The 23,994-nt window shown below is 43.6% G+C and overlaps 1 protein-coding gene across 4 annotated transcripts in view; it reads left to right on the top strand.

The window, feature by feature from the left end:
- Nucleotides 1-23,994, top strand: part of DVL1 (dishevelled segment polarity protein 1) — a 186,186-nt gene that overhangs the window by 72,703 nt on the left and 89,489 nt on the right. For all 4 annotated transcript variants that reach the window (XM_077250132.1, XM_077250133.1, XM_077250135.1 and 1 more), the window contains exons 2-4: nucleotides 14,731-14,800; nucleotides 17,205-17,326; nucleotides 19,606-19,718. In XM_077250132.1, the coding sequence (XP_077106247.1) occupies nucleotides 14,731-14,800; nucleotides 17,205-17,326; nucleotides 19,606-19,718 (305 nt within the window). The remainder of the gene's footprint in view (nucleotides 1-14,730; nucleotides 14,801-17,204; nucleotides 17,327-19,605; nucleotides 19,719-23,994) is intronic.

Below are 23,994 nucleotides of genomic sequence, written 5' to 3'. Positions count from 1 at the left end.
TTGGTTTACCAAGATTGACCTTCGAGGGGCGTATAATCTTGTTCGTATTAAACAGGGTGACGAATGGAAAACTGCATTTAATACGCCCGAAGGCCACTTTGAATACCTGGTGATGCCTTTCGGGCTTTCTAATGCTCCTTCCGTATTTCAGTCCTTCATGCATGACATTTTCCGCAATTATCTTGATAAATTCTTGATTGTGTGTTTGGATGATATTTAGATTTTTTCCAATGATTGGGAGTCTCACGTGAAGCAGGTCAGGATGGTATTCCAGATCCTTCGTGATAATGCTCTATTTGTGAAGGGGTCTAAGTGCCTATTTGGGGTCCAGAAGGTCTCTTTTTTGGGGTTTATTTTTTCTCCTTCATCTACAGGTCCTTCTCAAAAAATTAGCATATAGTGTTAAATTTCATTATTTACCATAATGTAATGATTACAATTAAACTTTCATATATTATAGATTCATTATCCACGAACTGAAATTTGTCAGGTCTTTTATTGTTTTAATACTGATGATTTTGGCATACAACTCCTGATAACCCAAAAAACCTGTCTCAATAAATTAGCATATCAAGAAAAGGTTCTCTAAACGACCTATTACCCTAATCTTCTGAATCAACTAATTAACTCTAAACACATGCAAAAGATACCTGAGGCTTTTAAAAACTCCCTGCCTGGTTCATTACTCAAAACCCCCATCATGGGTAAGACTAGCGACCTGACAGATGTCAAGAAGGCCATCATTGACACCCTCAAGCAAGAGGGTAAGACCCAGAAAGAAATTTCTCAACAAATAGGCTGTTCCCAGAGTGCTGTATCAAGGCACCTCAATGGTAAGTCTGTTGGAAGGAAACAATGTGGCAGAAAACGCTGTACAACGAGAAGAGGTGACCGGACCCTGAGGAAGATTGTGGAGAAGGACCGATTCCAGACCTTGGGGAACCTGAGGAAGCAGTGGACTGAGTCTGGCGTGTGCAGGAAATGGGCTACAGGTGCCGCATTCCCCAGGTAAAGCCACTTTTGAACCATAAACAGCGGCAGAAGCGCCTGACCTGGGCTACAGAGAAGCAGCACTGGACTGTTGCTAAGTGGTCCCAAGTACTTTTTTCTGATGAAAGCAAATTTTGCATGTCATTCGGAAATCAAGGTGCCAGAGTCTGGAGGAAGACTGGGGAGAAGGAAATGCCAAAATGCCTGAAGTCCAGTGTCAAGTACCCACAGTCAGTGATGGTGTGGGGTGCCATGTCAGCTGCTGGTGTTGGTCCACTGTGTTTCATCAAGGGCAGGGTCAATGCAGCTAGCTATCAGGAGATTTTGGAGCACTTCATGCTTCCATCGGCTGAAATGCTTTATGGAGATGAAGATTTCATTTTTCAGCACGACCTGGCACCTGCTCACAGTGCCAAAACCACTGGTAAATGGTTTACTGACCATGGTATTACTGTGCTCAATTGGCCTGCCAACTCTCCTGACCTGAACCCCATAGAGAATCTGTGGGATATTGTGAAGAGAAAGTTGAGAGACGCAAGACCCAACACTCTGGATGAGCTTAAGGCCGCTATTGAAGCATCCTGGGCCTCCATAACATCTCAGCAGTGTCACAGGCTGATTGCCTCCATGCCACGCCGCATTGAAGCAGTCATTTCTGCCAAAGGATTCCCGACCAAGTATTGAGTGCATAACTGAACATTCTTATTTGATGGTTTTTTTGTTTGTTATTAAAAAACACTTTTATTTGATTGGCCGGGTGAAATATGCTAATTTATTGAGACAGGTTTTTTGGGTTATCAGGAGTTGTATGCCAAAATCATCAGTATTAAAACAATAAAAGACCTGACAAATTTCAGTTGGTGGATAATGAATCTATAATATATGAAAGTTTAATTGTAATCATTACATTATGGTAAATAATGAAATTTAACACTATATGCTAATTTTTTGAGAAGGACCTGTATAGAAATGGATCCTGTTAAGGTCCAAGCCATTCATGACTGGGTTCAACCCACATCTGTGAAGAGCCTTCAGAAATTTTTGGGCTTTGCTAATTTTTATCGCCGTTTCATTGCCAACTTCTCTAGTGTGGTTAAGCCCCTGACCGATTTGACGAAGAAAGGCGCTGATGTGGCAAATTGGTCCTCTGAGGCTGTGGAGGCCTTTCAGGAGCTTAAGCGCCGATTTACTTCTGCCCCGGTCTTGCGTCAGCCTGATGTGTCTCTTCCTTTTCAGGTTGAGGTTGACGCTTGTGAGATTGGGGCAGGAGCCGTTTTGTCACAGAGGAATTCTGATGGTTCCTTGATGAAACCATGTGCCTTCTTTTCCCGAAAGTTTTCGCCTGCGGAACGCAATTATGATGTCGGCAATCGGGAGTTGTTAGCTATGAAGTGGGCATTTGAGGAGTGGCGACATTGGCTTGAGGGAGCCAAGCACCGCGTTGTGGTCTTGACCGATCATAAGAATCTGATTTACCTCGAGTCGGCCAAGCGGCTGAACCCTAGACAGGCTCGATGGTCCCTGTTTTTCTCCCGTTTCGATTTTGTGGTCTCATATCTTCTGGGATCTAAGAATGTTAAGGTGGATGCCCTCTCTATGAGTTTTTTGCCTGATTCTCCTGGAGTTCTTGAGCCGGTTGGCATTCTTAGGGAAGGGGTGATTCTTTCTGCTATCTCCCCTGATTTACGGCAGGTGCTTCAGGAATTTCAGGCTGATAAACCAGACCGCTGTCCTGTGGGGAAGCTGTTTGTTCCTGATAGATGGACAAGTAAGGTAATTTCTGAGGTCCATTGTTCTGTGTTGGCCGGTCATCCTGGGATTTTTGGTACCAGAAAGTTGGTTGCTAGGTCCTTTTGGTGGCCTTCCTTGTCGCGGGATGTGCGTTCTTTTGTGCAGTCCTGTGGGACCTGTGCCCGGGCTAAGCCTTGCTGTTCCCGCGCTAGTGGGTTGCTTTTGCCTTTGCCTGTCCCTGAGAGCCCCTGGACGCATATTTCCATGGATTTTATTTCGGATCTTCCTGTGTCTCAGAGGATGTCTGTTATCTGGGTGGTTTGTGACCGGTTCTCTAAAATGGTCCATTTGGTACCTTTGCCTAAATTGCCTTTCTCCTCTGATTTGGTTCCATTGTTTTTTCAGCATGTGGTTCGTTTGCATGGCATTCCGGAGAATATTGTATCTGACAGAGGTTCCCAGTTTGTTTCCAGGTTTTGGCGGTCCTTTTGTGCTAGGATGGGCATTAATTTGTCTTTTTCTTCGGCGTTCCATCCTCAGACAAATGGCCAAACTGAGCAAACTAATCAAACCTTGGAAACCTATTTGAGATGCTTTGTGTTGGCCGAGTTTGCCCTTAATAATCGGGCCAGTTCGGCTACTTTGGTTTCGCCTTTTTTTTGTAATTTTGGTTTCCATCCTCGTTTTTCTTCAGGGCAGGTTGAGCCTTCTGATTGTCCTGGCGTTGATTCCGTGATGGACAGGTTACAGCAGATTTGGACTCATGTGGTAGACAATTTGACGTTGTCTCAGGAAAAGGCTCAGCGTTTTGCTAACCGCCGTCGGTGTGTTGGTCCTCGGCTTCGTGTGGGGGATTTAGTCTGGTTATCTTCTCGTCATGTTCCTATGAAGGTTTCTTCCCCTAAGTTCAAGCCTCGGTTTATTGGTCCTTATAAGATTTCTGAGATTATCAATCCAGTGTCTTTTCGTTTGGCCCTTCCAGCCTCTTTTGCCATCCACAATGTTTTCCATAGATCTTTGTTGCAGGGATATGTGGTACCAGTAGTTCCCTCTGTTGATCCTCCTGCCCGGTGTTGGTTGAGGGGGAGTTGGAATATGTGGTTGAGAAAATTTTGGATTCTCGTTTTTCGAGGCGGAGGCTTCAGTATCTTGTCAAGTGGAAGGGTTATGGCCAGGAGGATAATTCTTGGGTGGTTGCCTCTGATGTCCATGCCGCCGATTTGGTTCGTGCTTTTCACTTGGCTCGTCCTGATCGGCCTGGGGGCTCTGGTGAGGGTTCGGTGACCCCTCCTCAGGGGGGGGGGGGTACTGTTGTGAATTCCGTTCTTGGGCTCCCTCCGGTGGTTGTAAGTAGCACTTTTGTGAATTCTGCTCTTGGGCTCCCTCCTGTGGTTTTGAGTGGTATAGCTGCTTCGTGGATTTAGCATTAGCAGCTGCTTCCACTGATCGTCTTTCTGCTCGGCTATTTTAGTCTGGCCTTATCCCTCAATCAATGCCAGTTGCCAATTGTTCCTGCTTGGAGTCATGGCTCTTTTGGATTTCCCTGACACTCTGACCCGTTCAGCAAAGATAAGTCCTTGCTTGTCCTTTTGCAGTCCACTTGTTGTGGACTTATTGTTCAGCACATTCTATGTTTTGTTCATTTGTCCAGCTTATCAGTATGGATCTATTCAGCTAAGCTGGAAGCTCTGGGCTGCAGATTTTGCACTCCACATCTTTAGTCAGGTGTGGAGATTTTTGCATATCTCTGCGGTGGACTTTTTCTAGTTTTTATTACTGACCGCACAGTGTTCTTTCCTGTACTATCTATCTAGCTAGAAGTGGCCTCCTTTGCTAAATCTTGTTTCATACTACGTATGTCATTTCCCTCTCCTCTCACAGTCATTATTTGTGGGGGGCTGTCCTATCCTTTGGGGATTTTCTCTGAGGCAAGATAGCTTTCCTGTTTCTACCTTTAGGGGTAGCTAGTTCTCCGGCTGTGACGAAGTGTCCAGGGAGTGACAGGAACATCCCACGGCTACTTCTAGTGTTGTGTTAAGATCAGGAACTGCGGACTGTATAGTTACCACCTGCTCAGAGCTAGTCGCATGTCGCTCCTAAATTACCAGTCCATAACAGTGAGCGACCTGCCCGTCTCTACTGCTGTGTCCACCACGAAGCTCCGGCTTTTTCACTGACTGTCACTGCTACTCCTGCTGTCACTACTGTAGTCTTCCTGGCCCTGGATGGCTGGGCTTACTCTTAAACATTGCAAGGTCACTACGCCGTCCCCAGGGCTATAGCCCTGCTGGATGTTACAGGCTCCCTGGCCCCAACTGCCTCCAACAAGGAAGTCCCCCTAACTTACCCACAGTGACTCCTCCTAAGTATTAACCGTTAACTATATCTACAGTGCTATTTCCTACACTATGACGTAGCCCATCTTGTGGCTATAAGTGAGCACTACGCTTTCCCTATTTGAAAGTAAAATACATAACAGCAACAGTTCAATATGACATACGGTCTCGGGACGAGTAAGAAATGCAAGGACATAATGCACCCCCTTACACATTCATCCATTAAAAGACTACAATCAAAATTATCCATTCCATCCTATTTCAGGTTCACCAGACTGGATTTCGACCTGTCCCATTCTTTCCCTTGAAATAATCGTTGCCCGATTCGGTTCTTTCTCTTCCTATTGAAAAGACAGAGTTGTTTTACGGAGCTGTACCTGACAGATGTAGACGTTGAGCAGTGTGTAGTCTCCCATTACCACCATATTCATAGGGTTTAAGCAAACTGAAATCTTTAAAAAGGGATCAGCTGCTAAAATAACATTTATAATAGAGATATCTATTACAACCTTGATGGACAAGAAACAGTGAATACAAAGTGTAATAATGCGAAGTAGTCAGACCAGAATTAATACTGTATTATGACTATTGTCTATAGGGTTGTTCACATGATCAATTTTTTTCCTCGGACCGAGTTGTCTTCGCAAAATCACAGAAACATGTCCGATACTGATCCGAATGTCAGATCAAACTTGGCTGACTATCTGGCCCCTGTCGGGGGAATCTGAATCTGTATTCTTTGGGCCCCACCTTTGAACATCTTTCCCTGTTGCCTTCCTTACATGGCATTACAAGATCTATTCCTTAAATAATAAATAAAAACACAACACAGAATTTATTGAGTGGAAGAAAAATGGCTGTGATGTTTATTTAGGGTTAAACCAGTTACAAACAGAATAAATAATGTAATCACAACTTCCATATTTCCATAAAAACACCAAATCCAATCCGCCCATACCAATGGGCGATTTTCCCACAAACAAGAACATCACGACAGGGACTTAACAAAGAAAAGGGGAGGGAGGGTGGGCTCTTCTTTTCTTCACTGCTCCAGCGGAATGATGTTCCCTGGTAAAAGCTGGCAAATATATAGCAGAATAAATCTGCCTAACAACCATAACCACCAATAAAAACCATTTGAAATGGGCGCCAAAAGCGCCAGTTAAAACCAGAGCTTCTAAAAATAGCTCACCATGGACATTTAAACTGACCTGAGATTGAACCCTAAATTAAAGCCCAATGTGCATATCTGATCACCACAATAATCCTAAGATCTGTAATGCCATGAGACCCCCCCTTTATTTCATTTTTTGACGGGGGGGGGCTAGCATGGCATTACAAGATCTATTCCTTAAATAATAAATAAAAACACAACACAGAATTTATTGAGTGGAAGAAAAATGGCCGTGATGTTTATTTAGGGTTAAACCAGTTACAAACAGAATAAATAATGTAATCACAACTTCCATATTTCCATAAAAACACCAAATCCAATCCGCCCATACCAATGGGCGATTTTCCCAAGAGCCAAGCCTCAAAGAGGCGAGGCCCCCCCATAACCACACAGCCACTTTTCAACCATCGATTGTAAATTTAAGTTAAAAATATCCAATCCAATAACCGATAAATGGACCAAATCAGTACGGAAAAGACCTGGTAAAAACCCTTCTAATTCCTCATGACGAAAAGAAAAACCGCCAATTAATGGTAAAAATTTACTCATACTCCTATTAATTATTTTACGAATCTTATCCAAAAATAAAAACTTCGAATCAGACCATAAAATTCTGGGGACAATTTCGGAAAAAACAAGACCCACAGACGGAAAGGACTGTCTAATGCTGCAAATATCAGACCTCATAAAAGCTAATAAATCTAAAGTTCTCATTTTGCCCAAATCGTTACCGGACAAATGAAAAATCACTAAATCTGGAAAAGGAAACATGTTAATACATTTTCTAAACTCAAAACAAAAACTTGACCATTTCATGCCCCGAACACTGTGCCAGAAGATCTGAACTTGAGAAGAATTAAATGATAAATTCTCAGTATAAATTCTCTGCCTGGCCCTCTTCTCTGCCCAAAAAATATACGAGTGTCCAATAATCCAAACTATGAATGGACCTGAAAAATAAATAGATAATTAGTAATCGTAAAGTTCGTGGCGAACATACAATTTGAATCTATTAGATTCCCGTCTACCCAATTTCTGTATCGAAGCATCCTCTAAACCTGATCTGGCTGCTTCGGTAGCAGCTCCTATACGGAAAGAATGGGAAGTGATCCTAAGGTGTTGGTAATTCAAAGAACATAAGCATTTTTTTAGAACTGCATTGAATTGAAATATAGTTACAGGTAAACCATCCAAATGAATAAATAATGGGCCTGAAATATCTGGCCTAATAGTAAGCCAACGCAATAAACTAGCTACTGGGCAGATTAACGGCTCAGGGAAAGCGTTAATAATTAACCTAGATCCTCTGCCCATCTGGTCTGTTTTTGATTTTCTAATAAATAAAACTACTTGAGAATTATCAACTCTGACATCAGACATGAACAGACCAGAAGGTTCCGATTTGTTGGTTGAGACTACCTCGCCAACCCGCAAGGCACCGAAAAATGTGAGTGTGAATATTGAATAAAATAAAACGCTCTCCTCTCTAGAACTACAAACATCAGGGAGCGCTAAGCATAATTCCTTCAAAAGCTGGAAAGAGATCGGGCGTCTTGAATCGGGTTTAAAGTTAGATCTCTTCAAGCCCTTCAAAAATTGCTTTAAAGGGAAAAAACTAGTTAGCGGGGGGTTACCCCTTAATTTTAGAAAAAACGATACCCCTGCAATGGATTTAGCTATAGCTGAGTGGGAGAGGCCTGATTCAGACAGAGATACTGCAAACTGCAGGCCGGATAGGGCATTGGATACATTACAATTTAAGTTATGAAGGGCGCAAAAATTCACCCATCTAAGCCACGCGGCCGAATAATCGGCCCATGATCTAGCCGAGAGGGAATTCCTAATACACTGAGGAATCAAATCGAAATCAGCTCCCAAATTGACTGCGGGCAAGGAGTTGGCTCCAAATCTGCGTTGGGTACCTGTAAGCAAAAGAATGACCGCTCATGTTTGCACAGTGAACCCGCCACTGAAGCCCATGCACTCACGCCTTGTTTCGCTTTGATCCAAATATTAAATTTTAGGCATGTTAAAACCAATTGTCTTATAATCAAAGAAGCGCATTTATTTTTAGAGGACAGGGTGTTTATGGAGAGAAGTACTCCTTGATTCAATGAAAAAATGCTTAACCTGGAGTTCTGAATCAAAGAGCCCCATAAATAGAGCCCCAAAAAAATTGCAAAGAGTTCCAGCACCATCTCATTATTTGTGATATGAGAATCCAACCAATGAGATGGCCACTGAACATGACACCAATGATGTGACAAGAGAACACCACATCCGGAAGTGGAATTCACAGAAACAGAGAAGGGGATTGAGTCAGCAGAAATAAAAGCAGTTTGCCAGCAAGACTTTCCGTTAAAATCTGAAAGAAATTCTAGCCAAATTTTTACATCCTCCTTCATCTCAGAAGAAACTCTGATATGAGAAGTAGGAGACGATAATCCTTTGGTAGCATCATAAAGCCGTCTAGAAAAAACTCGACCGATTGGAATAATACGCAAAGCAAAATTTAGTAGGCCGAGTAAAGATTGAAGATCCTTTAAGATCACCTTCTTTTTGGTAAGACAATTATTTAGTGCAGTGGATAATTTTACAATTTTGTCCAGCGGGAGTCTGGATTCCATTTTAACCGAGTCTAACGTAACGCCTAAAAACTCGATACAATTACAAGGAAAAACGGTTTTCTCATGGGCAATGGGAACGCCAAAATACTCGCACATTTTAATAAAACTATTAAGTGTATCTAAACAAATTGAAGATTCAGGGGGGCCTACAAACAAAAAATCGTCTAGATAATGCAAAATATTGACATTAGGGGAATTGGATTCCAGTATCCAATGCAAAAATGATGAGAAGCTCTCGAAGTAAAAACAAGACAGGGAAAAACCCATAGGGAGGCATTTGTCAAAGAAAAACTGGTTTTCAAAATAAAAGCCTAATGAATTAAAACCGTTAGGATCTATAGGTAACAACCGAAACGCCGACTTAATGTCCGATTTGGACATAAGAGCGTTCTTACCCATATTCCTAAGCATGTCTATGGCCAAGTCAAATGATGAGTAGCTAACAGAACAGACGTCCTTATCTACCTCATCATTCAAAGATGAACCGGTGGGGTACGATAGGTGGTGAATCAGGCGGAAAGATCCCGTATCTTTTTTGGGTACTAAACCCAGCGGAGAAATACGAAAATTCGGGAAAGGAGGGGAGGTAAAAGGACCTGCGACCCTACCAAGTTCCAGCTCGCTAAAAAATTTTTCTCTAGCTATTTCGGGATTAAATGCCAAAGAGGGAAGATTCCTTAACAACTTACAACCGATCCCTTTAAAAGAAGGCACAAAAAAACCTTTAGAAAATCCGTTAAAAATTAAATTACTGCTCAGCAGATCTGGGTACTTGTTTAGCCAGTACACCAGTCTTTCCAGCTTCACTGGGGTCGAGGCTTTTTGCATTACTGTCCCTGGAAAGTGTTTGCTGAGCGGACTGCTTTTTAAAGCATCGTGACATAGAGTGCGCATTTCCGCAAAATGAACACTCGTGTCGAAATCTGCAGTTAGTATTCCACTTACAGACAGAGTCATTAAAAGCAAAACAGACGCCCTTCTTAGGGAGGGCTGATGACACCTGTTTAGCTGAAGACTGTCTCTGAGGCAGCATCAGATTAATCCAAAGCCCGACATCCTTCGTACCCCAGGAGAGGTCAGGATGAACAGCTAACTTTTGCCTAAAGGATTCATCATAATTAATCCAGGCAAAACCGCCAAAGTTGCGGTATGCCTCCAAAATTATGTCAATGTGTTGAAACAATTTACTACATAAATTAGGTGATTTCTCGCCCAGGACCGCCGAATAAATTGAAAAGGCCTGTATCCAATTGTTGAAAGATCTGATGTGACCACGCTTAACGTCATCAGAATCAGATTTTTCATCGCGCCTTTCCAACCTACCCGGCTGATCCCTGCGAGGAAGCAAAGAAAATAAATCAATGTATTGGTTACTCCAAATCAGCTCCTTTGTTGCTGAGCTGAGATGAAAACCAAGGGGAGAAAGCTCACAAGTCAGAGCTTCTTTAAAATGATTCTGAGGAATTACAGTAGAGGATGTGGAAATTCCAGGACTGTTGTCAAAACTGACAACTGTGGGAGAAGGAGATTTAAAAACCTCCCCCAGTGTCTCTGAAACCACATCCTTGATCATATTTTTAAAATCAGCGTGCGAGACAGACAGGGGCACATGAATGTTCTCACCCCTACTGATGGCGTCGCTGCTGCGTCCAGAAGAGTTGCCAGCGCTCCAGCCCTCCATGTTGGGCGAGCGCCGGTGCGAGCCAGCTGAACCTGACCCGATGGAGTCCTCACGCTGCGGGAGCACGCGGTCCGGTGCGGGAGCTGGGATGCTGGAGGAGGCCGCCGCTATCGCCGACAGGGCGCCTGACAGAGGGGTTTCCGCAGCGCTTGTACGGCTGCATCTTACCCCTGAGCTGCCAGCGCTCACTGATGACGCGGCCGATGACGTCTGAGGACGCTGTGGGAGATCTCGTGCTGGGCTGCGAGATCTCCTGGCTGCAGCGCCGCGCGACTTCCTGGATGGCGCTTGAGAGCGGCGTCTAGGTCTCTGTGTCTGGCGCGGTCCTTCCTGCGGTGTCGGCAGCGCTGGAGAGCCCGGAGTTCCATTGACAGACGGCGGTTCTGCAGAATCTTGACGCGAGGACTCGGCCTGGGATGCCGGTAAGGGAGGGGGGGAGACGGCTTCGGAAGCTACCTCATAAGGTTCTATAGCGAGGCAGCTCCTTAGCCAGTCAACCCCACCCTCAGCGCCGGCTCTGGAGATCAGCTGCCGCAGCAAATCTTCCATCTTGAAGAAGGTCTCTTCTTTTCTTCACTGCTCCAGCGGAATGATGTTCCCTGGTAAAAGCTGGCAAATATATAGCAGAATAAATCTGCCTAACAACCATAACCACCAATAAAAACCATTTGAAATGGGCGCCAAAAGCGCCAGTTAAAACCAGAGCTTCTAAATATAGCTCACCATGGACATTTAAACTGACCTGAGATTGAACCCTAAATTAAAGCCCAATGTGCATATCTGATCACCACAATAATCCTAAGATCTGTAATGCCATGAGATCCCCCCTTTATTTCATTTTTTGACGGGGGGGGGCTAGCATTCCCCTCCCCTCTTCTCTTTTTGCTTCTTTTGTTTTGCACTTCCCTTTTTCCTATATTCTTCTCTCTTCTTCGTCTACTCTTTTGACTGGATTACTCCACTCAGTCTGAACGATTTTGGCTATGTCCTTTCTCATCCTGCTCCTTAATGTTTATTTTATTATTGTTCTTACAGGATTTGAGTAGCAAGTTAATAAGTTCAATAACTGCTATTGTTATTTCTCTTCTTTCAGCGATTTTCTTTATTTCTCGACACGTCTTGTCTTGTGATTGTACCTCGTCTTCTCTTTATGAAATTAGTAGATGAAGACAAAGTAAAAAAAAAATGGATTAGTTAAAACGAATGTTGCATCATTAAATAAGAAAGTGGTCTATGATAATCTTACTGAAATATATATATATAAATTATATATGTACGGGAATTGCTCCCTGGAGTGATCACAAAATCACAAAAGTCAAATATCCATTGATGTCTTGCAATAAAAACAAACAAGCAAACAAGCAAAAAAAAAGCAAAATAGTGAAAGCGGATTACATGAGAAATCATCAGGGGAAAATATTCTAACAATAAGGTAACAAAGTAAATAGCTTTTTATATATATATATATATATATATATATATATATATATATATATATATATATATATATATATATATATATATATATATATATATATATATATATATATATATATATATATATATATATATATATATATATATAAACTGGGGATGTACAAAAAGACCCCGAAAAAAAGCAAAAAGATCAGGAACAGGTGGTGCTATAACTCTAGTCCTTTTCCTCTCTAAAGAGACCATTTGCTTCTTTAATTTCCGAGAGGAGCATTACATGGCTTAGAAGTATCCTCACTCTGACGTGCTTGACATGTCACTCTCCATAATGAGAAACGTTACCCCTTACAGCATACTGTGATTGACAAGAACCTGAAATAAGCTCCCAGGCGACGAGCAATGACATACAGTATATTGAGCAAGGCAGACTCTGACTCTAGACAGTCTGTTAAGAATGCCTCCGGACCATTATCTGCTATAAACAGTAAACAGGATGCTGAACTTCCACCTCCTGTTGTGGTACGACCATCGGTGGACAATGCCGGCGTGAAAGATGCAAATCTAGTAGGACCTCAACAAGATGAACAATGCATTCTGTAGAGTTCATGTGTCAGCACCATCTGGACAATAATCTGAACTATAAAAAATAATATTGTATTATAATCTGCTAAGAACACAACAAAGGGTGAAATACAATATAATATATATATATATATATATATATATATATATATATATATATATTAAAAAAAAAATAAAACCGCAATAACATCATAAATCAGAATATAGTTTTTGTCATTAAGTGGGGGTCTGCACCAGGGCTGTGGAGTCGGTAAGCCAAACCTCCGACTCCTCAATTTCCATGACTCCGACTCCACCAAAATGGGCTCCGACTCCACATCCCTGGCAGGCACCGATGACACCCACTCTGACTCCACCAAAATGGGCCCCGACTCCACATCCCTGCCAGGCACCGATAACACCCACTCTGACTCCACCAAAATTGGCTCCTACTCCACGAGTCCGACTCCACATCCCTGCCAGGCACCGATGACACCCACTCCGACTCCACCAAAATGGGCTCCGACGCCACAGCCCTGCCAGGCACCGATGACACCCACTCCGACTCCACCAAAATGGGCTCTGACTCCATGACTCCGACTCCACAGCCCTGCCAGGCAGCAATGACACCCACTCCGACTCCACCAAAATTGGCTCCGACTCCATGACTCCGACTCCATAGCCCTGCCAGGTACCGATGATACCCACTCCGACTCCACCAAAATGGGCTCCGACTCCACAGCCGTGCCAGGCACCGATGACACCCACTCCGACTCCACCAAAATGGGCTCCGACTCCATGACTCCGACTCCATAGCCCTGCCAGGTACCGATGATACCCACTCCGACTCCACCAAAATGAGCTCCGACTCCATGACTCCGACTCCACAGCCGTGCCAGGCACTGATGAAACCCACTCCGACTCCACCAAAATGGGCTCCGACTCCATGACTCCGACTCCACAGCCGTGCCAGGCACCGATGACACCCACTCCGACTCCACCAAAATGGGCTCCGACTCCATGACTCCGACTCCATAGCCTTGCCAGGACTGTGGATTTGGTAAGCCAAACCTCCGACTCCTCAATTTCCATGACTCAGACTCCACCAAAATGGGATCCGACTCCAACTCCACAGCCCTGGTCTGCACCCCACCCCAGTGGGTCTATGTTGCTGGTTGGAGCCCCCAGTAATGTATTATGGCATTAAAACAGGCTTGAGGGCACAGCTGAAGCATGGCAAAGGAAATGGACGATTTATTGAAGAGATGGCTCTCAGTAAAATATTTTTGCTTTATTTGGAGTTTAACGCATTTCGGGTCACAGTTGCCCTTCATCAGACCTTACATATTACATGAGGCGCCATCCTTTTTTTATCTTCTTCTCCAATACATTGATGGAGCCCTCTGGCACCTTCACTTTTGTAAATCTGTGCCTGGTACTGCTGCTCGGTCACTGAAGGTCTGCAGCTCTCTTGGCACAGCACCCTTTTTTTCCATGTCATGGGAGTCGTAGAGGTCAGACCACCCCCAATTTGTTTATAATTATAGTCTGACAATTAGGGTAAGTTCACACTAAGCGTGTTTGCTTTTTTTTTTTTTTCTTGCAGCAAAACCCGATCTCTTTGCAGGAAAGAAGCAGCAGGAAAAAAACATTTTTTTCCTTGTTTTTTTATTTTTTTTATTGTTTTTTTTTTTCCACTGCATTTTTGTGACAGTTTGCTAGAATTGTCTCTTGTGCATGCTGATAATGTTTAATATTGAAAAAAAAAATCCTATTCCAAAGAATGAGGTTTTGGCACAAAAACGCTGCAAAATATGATACCTGCTGGTACTGTAAAAAGCAGCAAAAAATTTGCATTAAAAAAACGCATTAAAAACCCACAGCAAAACTGCCCAGTGTGAACATGGTCTTGTACTTTTTGGAAACCTATATGGAACATTGTGGCTGTAATATTCAGAAAGTAGAGCCTGAGTCGCCGTAAACAAGCAATTATGGAGGATATATCCGCCTGCTATATATAGGGCTCTTACAGTAGTGAAGAGATGACAGCAGAGCGACTGAGCTAATTGGCATGGATTACAGAGGAAGAGCGTCAAGTGCGGCTGTGGAAAGAGTAAATGTATTTCTAGAGGTCGGCGGCTGTTGAGATGATGAAACGTTCAGCCTCTGACTCTCCTGTCACATTCAATCTTTCAGGGTGGTCAAAGAAGAGATTTCGGATGACAACGCTAAACTCCCGTGTTTTAATGGAAGAGTGGTGTCCTGGGTGAGTTTCATAATGATTTCATACCTGGAATTGAAATGATGTCACTTTTGGTAACCCCCTAGAGTGAGAATGGGCATTATTTATCCTTATTTTCTTTAGGACCTCCTTTGCCCTCTCATTTGATAATATACTTGTATAAGGGGAGCCCTGTTGTCTTCTGTTAAAGGAGTGAGCTCCCCCTAGTGGCGGTGACATGCTGCCCAAATTATATCATTTGGGATTATTTGAATTAGGTCGTAGAATATTCCGTAAGTGTCTGATGCAGGTACCACCTCTAGGGTCCAGACTTAACTCCAGAAGGGAGATCCTCGGGTCATAACACATAGAGGTGGAGACTGAATGGAGAGGTCATGACTCCCATGGAAGGAAATGGAGAGTGTCCAGCTCTCCATTCATTCTCTGCTTCAATGTGGCAACCAGGGGCAATATGCGGATCAGGGAACTCTCAGTGTGGAGATGGCTAAGATCACAACTTCCATAAATGATATGATTGTGATTGTGTGTAGTCACCACTAGGGGGAGCTAACTAAATATGGATTTATGCAGTTAGTACTGAACTTGCTTGCTGTATAAACCTGTATGTAGTGAGCTCCCTCTAGTGGCTGCAGGTAAGCACTGTGCCGGTGTCATGGGAAACAAGAGGAGTTCAATGCTCGACCCTTTCTCACCACAGTCCCCATAGCAGTGTCCGGCCTCTGTGGTCGTGATGACACAGTCACATTTAAAACTCATATATGTTTTTATCTAATTATATCATTGTTTTATTAACACAGCAATGATTCAGGATACTGGAAAAAGCTTCATCCTTGCAACAAGTATCCAGCACATCTTTGTTCCACCATAAATAGGAGTACATCATACCTCCCTACTTTTAAGAGCAGGGAAGCCCCTGCAGCTACAGCTAAGCCCCACCTTCAACTTTTCCTACTCCTTGTTGTGCACCCACACAGAAATAGTACCTGTAGTGAAGCCCCTAAGTGTTCCCGCACAGTTCGATACCCCTTTATGACCCCCACACAGTATGATGCACAGTCACACAGTTTGAAGCCCCAAAGATAACCCAGGACGCACATTTATGCCCCCACAGTGACCCCTACACACAATATGATCCCATTATAGTGCCTCACCACAATGACCTCCACACAGTAGTATGTCCTCGCAGTGACCCCCTTCACACGGCTCCCAAAAACACAATATAATACCACTATAGTGTCCCCTGCAGTGCCCTCCACACAGTATGATGCCGCCCGCAGTGACCCCTACACACAACTGCAAAAAACCCAATATGATGCCCCCACAGTGACCCCTAAACACAGCTCCCAAAAACACAATATAATGCCACTATAGTGCACCTCACAATGCCCTCCACACAGTATAATGCCCCCACAGTGACCCTTACACACAGCTCCGCAAGACACAAAATGAAGCCACTATAGTGCCCCCCACAATGCCCTCCACACAGTATGATGCCCCCTCAGTGACCCCTACACACAGCTCCCAAAAACACAATATGATGCCACTATAGTGCAACAATGCCCTCCACACAGTATGATGCCCCCACAATGACCCCTACACACAGCTCCGCAAGACACAAAATGAAGCCACTATAGTGCCCCCCACAATGCCCTCTACACAGTATGATGCCCCCTCAGTGACCCCTACATACAGCTCCCAAAAACACAATATGATGCCACTATAGTGCAACAATGCCCTCCACACAGTATGATGCCCCCACAGTGCTTCTTAATCCCCAGTATGGTGGCCCTGCACCAAAAAATATAAATCCCTATGTCATACCCTCTATTGGCACCTCCCTATAGTGTGTTATCACAACAAATTGCCAAAATTGGCATGCTATATCAAATAACATTTCACATACCATTTCTGATACAGTATCGCAGAGAAATAACACAGTAAATACCATCATATAACGTTACTTTAAAAGGGGATTTTCATACAATTGCCAAACATTCTTACCTTTCTCATCTTCCTTCCCCCCTATCGTGAATCCCTCCCCACTCCTGCAGTGATGACGTTACATCCATCGGTCATGTGACTGCTGCAACCAATCAGTAACCTCAACAGTGACATCTAAGACAGTGATTGGCTGCAGCAGTCACATGATACATAGGCATAATGTTACCACTGCAGGGCAGGCACTCACTGAGCGTCTTGAAATGTCAAAGTTGGACATGTTTTAGTTATGGATGCTCCTCTTTCTTAGCCGCCTCCCCGGGAGCGTGCATGTAACTGAATGCGGTTCCTTGGTGCATTGCTGCATGAAGGCCACGATCAATGATTGCATTTACCGTCCTCACTTGTGGCCTCATGCAGCTGCTCACTATGGCACCGTTCCCTTAGTATATTCAGCACTTGTCATTTTCGTTGTTTTATGTTTCCGTAGCTGGTTTTGGCGGAAAGTTCACACTCAGATGGCGGCTCCCAAAGTACAGAAAGCCGGACAGACCTTCCTCCTCCAATCGAGAGGACAGGTGGAATCGGAGACTCGCGCCCGCCATCCTTTCAGTAAGTAATGTCATACTCTATGGAGACCAGGATTACCAACTTGACTTTTAACTTTTTCTGGATACCTTATCAAAAAATCACGAATAGACAATATTTTTTTACGGACACATTGTAAAACCATAATAAATTATTATGATTATAAGTGATCCATGTCTACAGTCTGAATTGCCCAATTTTTACAGTCTGTCATGGAATTTCTGGATGTTTGGCAACCGTGGAGGAGACTGGTCTGAGGGCTGTAATAACACAGTTAATGTCTTGTTGTGGCCCTTAAATGGATCAAATATGGCCCCTACAGAAATCATATCTTGGTGTCATAAACATTGCCTTTGACGTAGTGGCATAACTAGAGTCCTATGGGCACCAGGGCAAAATGTGGACTTGGATCCTTCTACCACCGGCTTGTTGCTCGGATGCATGGACTCCAGTGGTGTTGATTGTTTTGTGTTAGGCCCCCTGTAAAAAACAATAATACAAATAAAATATATAAATTTGACAGAAAAACACAGAAAGGAAAGTCTGCTATACCAAGATGAAAATTACCAATAATACCACCACATCGTGACCACTTATTACCACCACATAGTGACCTAATAATACCACCATAATGGTTATTAATTAAAAATCACAATACTAACACTAATATTACCCCTATACAATGAACGTATAGTGGAGGATATCCGTACATACCGTGCTGGAAACTCCAGATTCTCACCAGTGACGTCTCTAGTTGAGCTTTACAGTAGTTTTTTTTTCATCTGTGGAAAAAAGTGATGAAACTCTGATGAAAATCACTGAGTAAGTAGATGGCTATCCCCTTAAAGGCTCTGATGGGCAATGGCCACTGGAAAAAGCCAAATAAATCAATTCTCCTCTCTATTAATTTAATTAATTGGAAAGGTCTGTGCCCCACCCTATTCTTCCTCCTCTGGTGATGTGTCATCACTGCCTGTAGCCAAGAACTGAGGAGTCAGCTTCACAATACAGAACACCACATTGCTTTGCACCAGCGCCAAGTTTTGTGACTCTTGGAATTTTCAGAACACCGTTTTGCCCCGATGCATGTTCCTATAAAGTAAAAAAAAGCTGGTCTAGCCTAATGTGAGCCCCTTAAAAAGCACACAAGTAAAAATTCATTAATTTGAAATCTGGAAGTGTTTGTCAGCCGCCGCCTGCGCTGTAAATAAATAAATAAATTAATTTAAAAAACTGCATGGGTTCCCCTGTATTTCCAGCCAAGTAAATGAGCTGTCGGTTATGTAACATTTACAAAAACCTTGCAGTTCTGGTGTGTTCCACTAGGTTGCGCTCTTGCAAATGAAATCCTTCCAGCTGTATTTGTCCTATTATACATCAGAAATGAGATTATTTTCAGACAATGACCCATAACTAGGACAGGTTTACTGTTCTGCACAACAGCCGCGAGACATGCAGCATATTTTTCGAGCATGCTCAGATAACACCTTATCCGAGCACTTTCGCTCATCACTGCAATCTATGTATGATCTATTTTGATTGAAGGTGCAATTTTGTATCTCCTTTATTCGTTTTAACATTGTTTGTTACACTTTGTATTGATGCTTTTAGACTTTATAAAAGATGATTTTTAGAGACTATATGTGTTCATGCACAAGGTAATTTACTCCCTTTTTTGGGAGTAAAATACTTTAATACTTTGCATAAACAAAAGGTAGATCTTCCCTTTAAATCAGTTGTCTTATTTTCCTATAAATTGTGGGTAGATAGAAGGGCGTCTCTCGGAGCAGAGTGTGGCTAAATAATGTGTCTTTCACTATGGAGGAGCAAGCAGGCATTTAAATTACACGGATAATTCATTGTTTTCATTGGAAACTGTGTAATGCCTTATTTCCCCTGCGGGGGTGCTGCAGGAAAATGAAACACTTACTGCAAGGTTTCCCAATGGATTACATCTGATCACAGTACTAATGGCAGGACACTGATTATGTCCAAAGAGGAGAACCCCATCAATTGTACCCCCAATTCTTTAGGTAGCTACCGTAATTTACTATATAGACCAGCGATTAGATGTTTGACTTTTATGAGTGATCAGTCCCATTTTATAATAATATACTTATTTTTAAGAGGGTGTCTTCCAATAATGACTATGCACTACATGATTGACGCACAATACTTATAGAAATGTATATATATCACTGGGCCAAAATTCCAGAATTCTGGAAAAATGGGAATTTTTAACTGCTGGAAATTGTGACGTGTCAGAATCTGTAATGTCTCCTGACTTTTCCTGTTTCTCACAGCCCTAATGCTGGCAGCAGTCGGGATGGACTCGACAACGAGACAGGAACAGACTCCATCGTAAGTCACAGGAGAGAGCGTCACCGGCGGAAGAACAGAGAGGCTCACGATGACGGTAGGGTGGGCCGCCATCTCCCCTCGCATGTCGTGCTCAGTTATCTGTGTCATGTAGATATTGATCGGTGCAGATGGACTTGACAGACAGAGGTATTGACTGAATGCTGGCGTGAGGCTTTTTCCTGATCACATCAGTGACGGTCATTGATTTCCTACACGATGGACGTCTGCTGGGATCTTGCTTTCGTGACCATCTAGTCTAATAAAAAAAAAAAAAAAGAGCAAAGGGTGACAGTCTCGGGAAGATTCAGCATAAGCCATGTATTACATGATCGTCTATTCGGTCAATTCATTCCTTGGCAGTAAAAATCAGTGGCTGTGTAGAGTGGTTGCCGATTGCTGAGGAGCGGAAGGCATGAAAGTCACCATAGCCCTGACTCTATAACTGTGCACCAGGAGCTTAATGGCTTTCCATGGCTAAATAGCTGCATGCAAGCCTTACATCACCAAGCACAATGCCAAGCGTCGGATTGAGTGGCTGCATAAAGGGGTTGCTGAGTGCTGAGCAGCAGAGTGTATAAAAGTCACAGCCTCACAAAGAGCTTTATGGCATGGGTTTCCATGAGTGAGCATGCGAGCCTTACATCACCAAGCACAAGTAGTGGCTGCATAAAGCAGAAGCAGCTGACGGACAGGGTTTCCCATGGCTATCACGTTATAACTAGTGGTTCCTCATGTAGAAAACTGGTGGTCTGGATGGGACAAGCTTCCTAAGTTGTGGTCACACGTTATTGTCCAATAGAATGTTGTAAAATTTGCACCAAAATCTTTTCAACGTCTGCATTGGTCCAAAAGGTAGCTGAAGTTGATTTATATGTTATAGATGATTGCAGTGGTGAGCTTATTTCCAGGATGGTTATGATGAGCTAAGGATGTAAAAAAAGTAGAAATGGGAGCCAACGCTACCTAGTCTAGTGCTTTCATCATCCATGGGTCCTGCCATCAATGATCAATGCTGGAGTCAGACGCGTCTGATTTATTAAGAGGCGAAGGAATCTTAATGAATCAGACTCGTGAAAGTGGTGACGCCTCCGAATCTTACTCCAGTCTGGGAGATCTCATCATGAATTTAATGAGCTGTGGCGTCACCTCCCTATACCATTTTGTCGGAGTTGAGCGAAACTGGTGTAAAAATGTCCAAACTGGCAACATTTTTGTGCAACCTCGAGTGTAAAGAATCAGGGCCTTAGTCTCTTATTAAAGATGTAGTCACAAGAACCACTTTAATAAATGCAGCAAATTTATCACAGTGGCGCCACCTCAGACACTTTTATCTAGTTTTCCGCCACCTCTTGGATGGCTCAGTTTGCACCACTTTTTGCGTCCACTATCTGGATTAGGCTGCTTTCACACTAGCGTCGGCACGGGGCCGTCGTTATGCGTCGGCCCGACGTGCCGACGCGCGTTGTGAAAATAATACCCGATGTGGGCAGTGGAAGCAGTCTTACGACGCTTCTGCTGCCCCATTGTAAGGTCCGGGGAGGAGGGGGCGGAGTTTCGGCCGCGCATGTGCGGTCGAAAATGGCAGACACGACGCGCAAAAAAAGTTACATGTAACTTTTTTTGTGCCGACGGTCTGCCAAAACACGACGCAACCGTCGCACGACGGTTGCGACGTGTGGCCATACATCGCAATGCGTCGCCAATGTTAGTCTATGGGGAAAAAACGCATCCTGCAGACAACTTTGCAGGATGCGTTTTTTCTCCTAAACGACGCATTGCGACGTATTCAAAACGACGCTAGTGTGAAAGTAGCCTTACCCTATTTAAAATAAGTACTCCACCTCGTGAGATAAAAGCAACGTATACTCATCACCCACATCGGCGCAGATAATTAGCTGCGGGGCTCACCTAGCATATCAATGTCACTGTCACGAGTTTACCGCGACAGAGAGGAGCCAGAAGATCGCAGCATCTGATTTCTCCTTCTACTAACACTGATTAGAAGCACTTCACCTTCATATTAAACGGTGCAGGTTTCTTTTAGAAGTGCAGAGGTTAATCTGCTCAGTTGAGAGCTCCTGGAAGCTTTCCTGTATTAAGGCTCTCAGCTGTTCACTGTTAGCCACTTCCATCTCCTATATAATCTGGGCCCTGGCTAGCACTCATTGTCAGAGTAGCTTATTCTGCATGGCTGGAGGTTGTTGTTGGTTATTATTGGAGAAGGCGTTTGGTGGATTTATATGTGACTGTTGCTAGGTTTTGAGTGTGTGATAATTCCCTTTCTTTTCCTACTTTGGTTTAACCCCATCCTCCATTCCCTGATGCATTCCTCTGTTGTATGTGTGAGTATATTTGTATGATTGGTATTTCCCTTTACCCCTGTTTGTATTATCTTGTTGGTCTGGTTCTGGTTAGTGTATTGGGTACACAACTACTACCCTCTTTCCTGGGTGGTGGAAGGGTACAATCTGAGGGCGGATTCCGGAGCTAAGGCAAGGTATGTGGCCCTGGCGTCTTCACCATCAGAAGTACCACTACCGTTAGGGACAGGGAAGGAGCCCCTGGTCCCGGGACAAACGGCAACAGAGTTGTGACAGTCAATAGACCATGGAGACCCGCCGCCGACATTGCTGGAGCGGCACCTGTGCAAGAGGTGAATATAGGTTAATTTTATTTTACAAGGCAATTACTTATTTTAAAAAGAGATTATCCAGGTAGCAGACAAATCTTTTTAAGTTTTTTTACACACTGCAACATTTAGTGTATGTGCACACGTTGCGGATTTGCTGCGGATCCGCAGCGTTTTTTGAGGTGCAGATCCGCTGCAGATCCGCAATTGATTTACAGTACAATGTAAATCAATGGAAAAAAAAAATGATGTGCACACTTTGCGGAAAATCCGCTGTGGAAACGCTGCGGTTTTTAAGAAATAGCATGTCAATTCTTTTTTGTGAATCTGCAGCGTTTTTGTACCCACTCCATTATAGAAAACCACAGGGGTAAAAACCGCAGCAAATCCGCAAGAAAACCGCAGCAAAACGCACAAAAAAACGCTGCGGAACCGCACAAAAAACCGCAGGTGCGTTTTCTGCCAGGAGAGACAGAATCCGCACCAGAAATTCCTAAGCCTAATCCGCAACGTGTGCACATACCCTAAAGACGCACCCTCTTCTTTCTAAACAACACCCATTTTCTTTTAAGCCAAATTGCATTGTCAAAAAATTGTCAAACGTAAGGGTTATTTTTTTTCTTCTGTCTTCAGGAGCGCACCTCTGTCCAGTGTCCAGGCGGGGGCGCAATGTGCTCCACATGATTGATTTTGGATCAGCTGTATGGCTGATCCATGTGCATTAAAATTCAGTTTCCTCTCTGCAGCATCGGAGGAGCACAGGGACCCGAAGCTAGCCAGATCCAGTGGTCTGGATAGCTTCAGAGCGGGGCCTTCAAACTGGAAAGAGTTTGCATGTGCGCACTCTTTGCCTAGGAAGCCGGCCACTTCTGCTTCAGAGGTGGCCAGTCATCTAGTAAATGAGGAAGGAGAGGCTTTTTTAAGTAAATTGCAAAGTTGCTTGTTTGCAATCTTACCCATTTTCTACATTTAGACAACCTCTTTAGATGTGCATTTTACCTGATAAGATCAAATCATGTTTGGTCCTAGTTATGCTGCAAAGTGCACTAAATTGTTGCCCATTTAAGTCTATGTGTCCCACAATTAAGTTTTATTCCTGAAAAAAATATGAAGTATAAAAAAAGTAATATGCATGCTGCAGATTACCCAGTTCCCACCATGATAAAGAACCAGCAGGGCTTCACTGGTACCCATCACTCACTTAGGGCCAGACTGTTAGTTGATTTTTGTGAAGTTTAGCAGGTCCGGCTTATGCCCCTGAGGCTTCTCAGAACGGGTGCTCTGTGCATAGCTTGTCCGGACTGGCTATGTGCCGCCCGCACTGGCTATGTGCCGCCCGCAGGCAGGTCGCCTGTCTCTATCCGTGCCGGGAATGTGAGCGGACTGCAGGCGATGCTATGAGTGCAGGGACACAGTTGACCGTATACTCAGATCTTCTTCATCATTGTGTGGCAAGGGGACCATTACCGTAATTGAAATCAATACCAAATTAATGGGGTCGTCCACATTTGGGGATTTTTTTTCCACTTCCTTTCACGTAATAAGGGCTAAAAAGAATTTTTGCATTTGTGCTGCATTAAAAACGTTGCGTCGTTTGGCTTTTACAGGCTTTTTCTTACCTTTTGCAGTCAACTTTGATGTGATAGGGGAGCTCGGTGAAAAAAACCAAAACAGATAAGAGTTACAAACTCTCACAGCCTAA

The sequence above is a fragment of the Ranitomeya variabilis genome, chromosome 4 (genome assembly GCF_051348905.1).
Source record: "Ranitomeya variabilis isolate aRanVar5 chromosome 4, aRanVar5.hap1, whole genome shotgun sequence".
Taxonomy (NCBI): Eukaryota; Metazoa; Chordata; class Amphibia; order Anura; family Dendrobatidae; genus Ranitomeya; species Ranitomeya variabilis.
The sequence above is the reverse complement of the archived record's forward strand: the minus strand, read 5'-3'. Positions and strand labels throughout refer to the sequence as shown.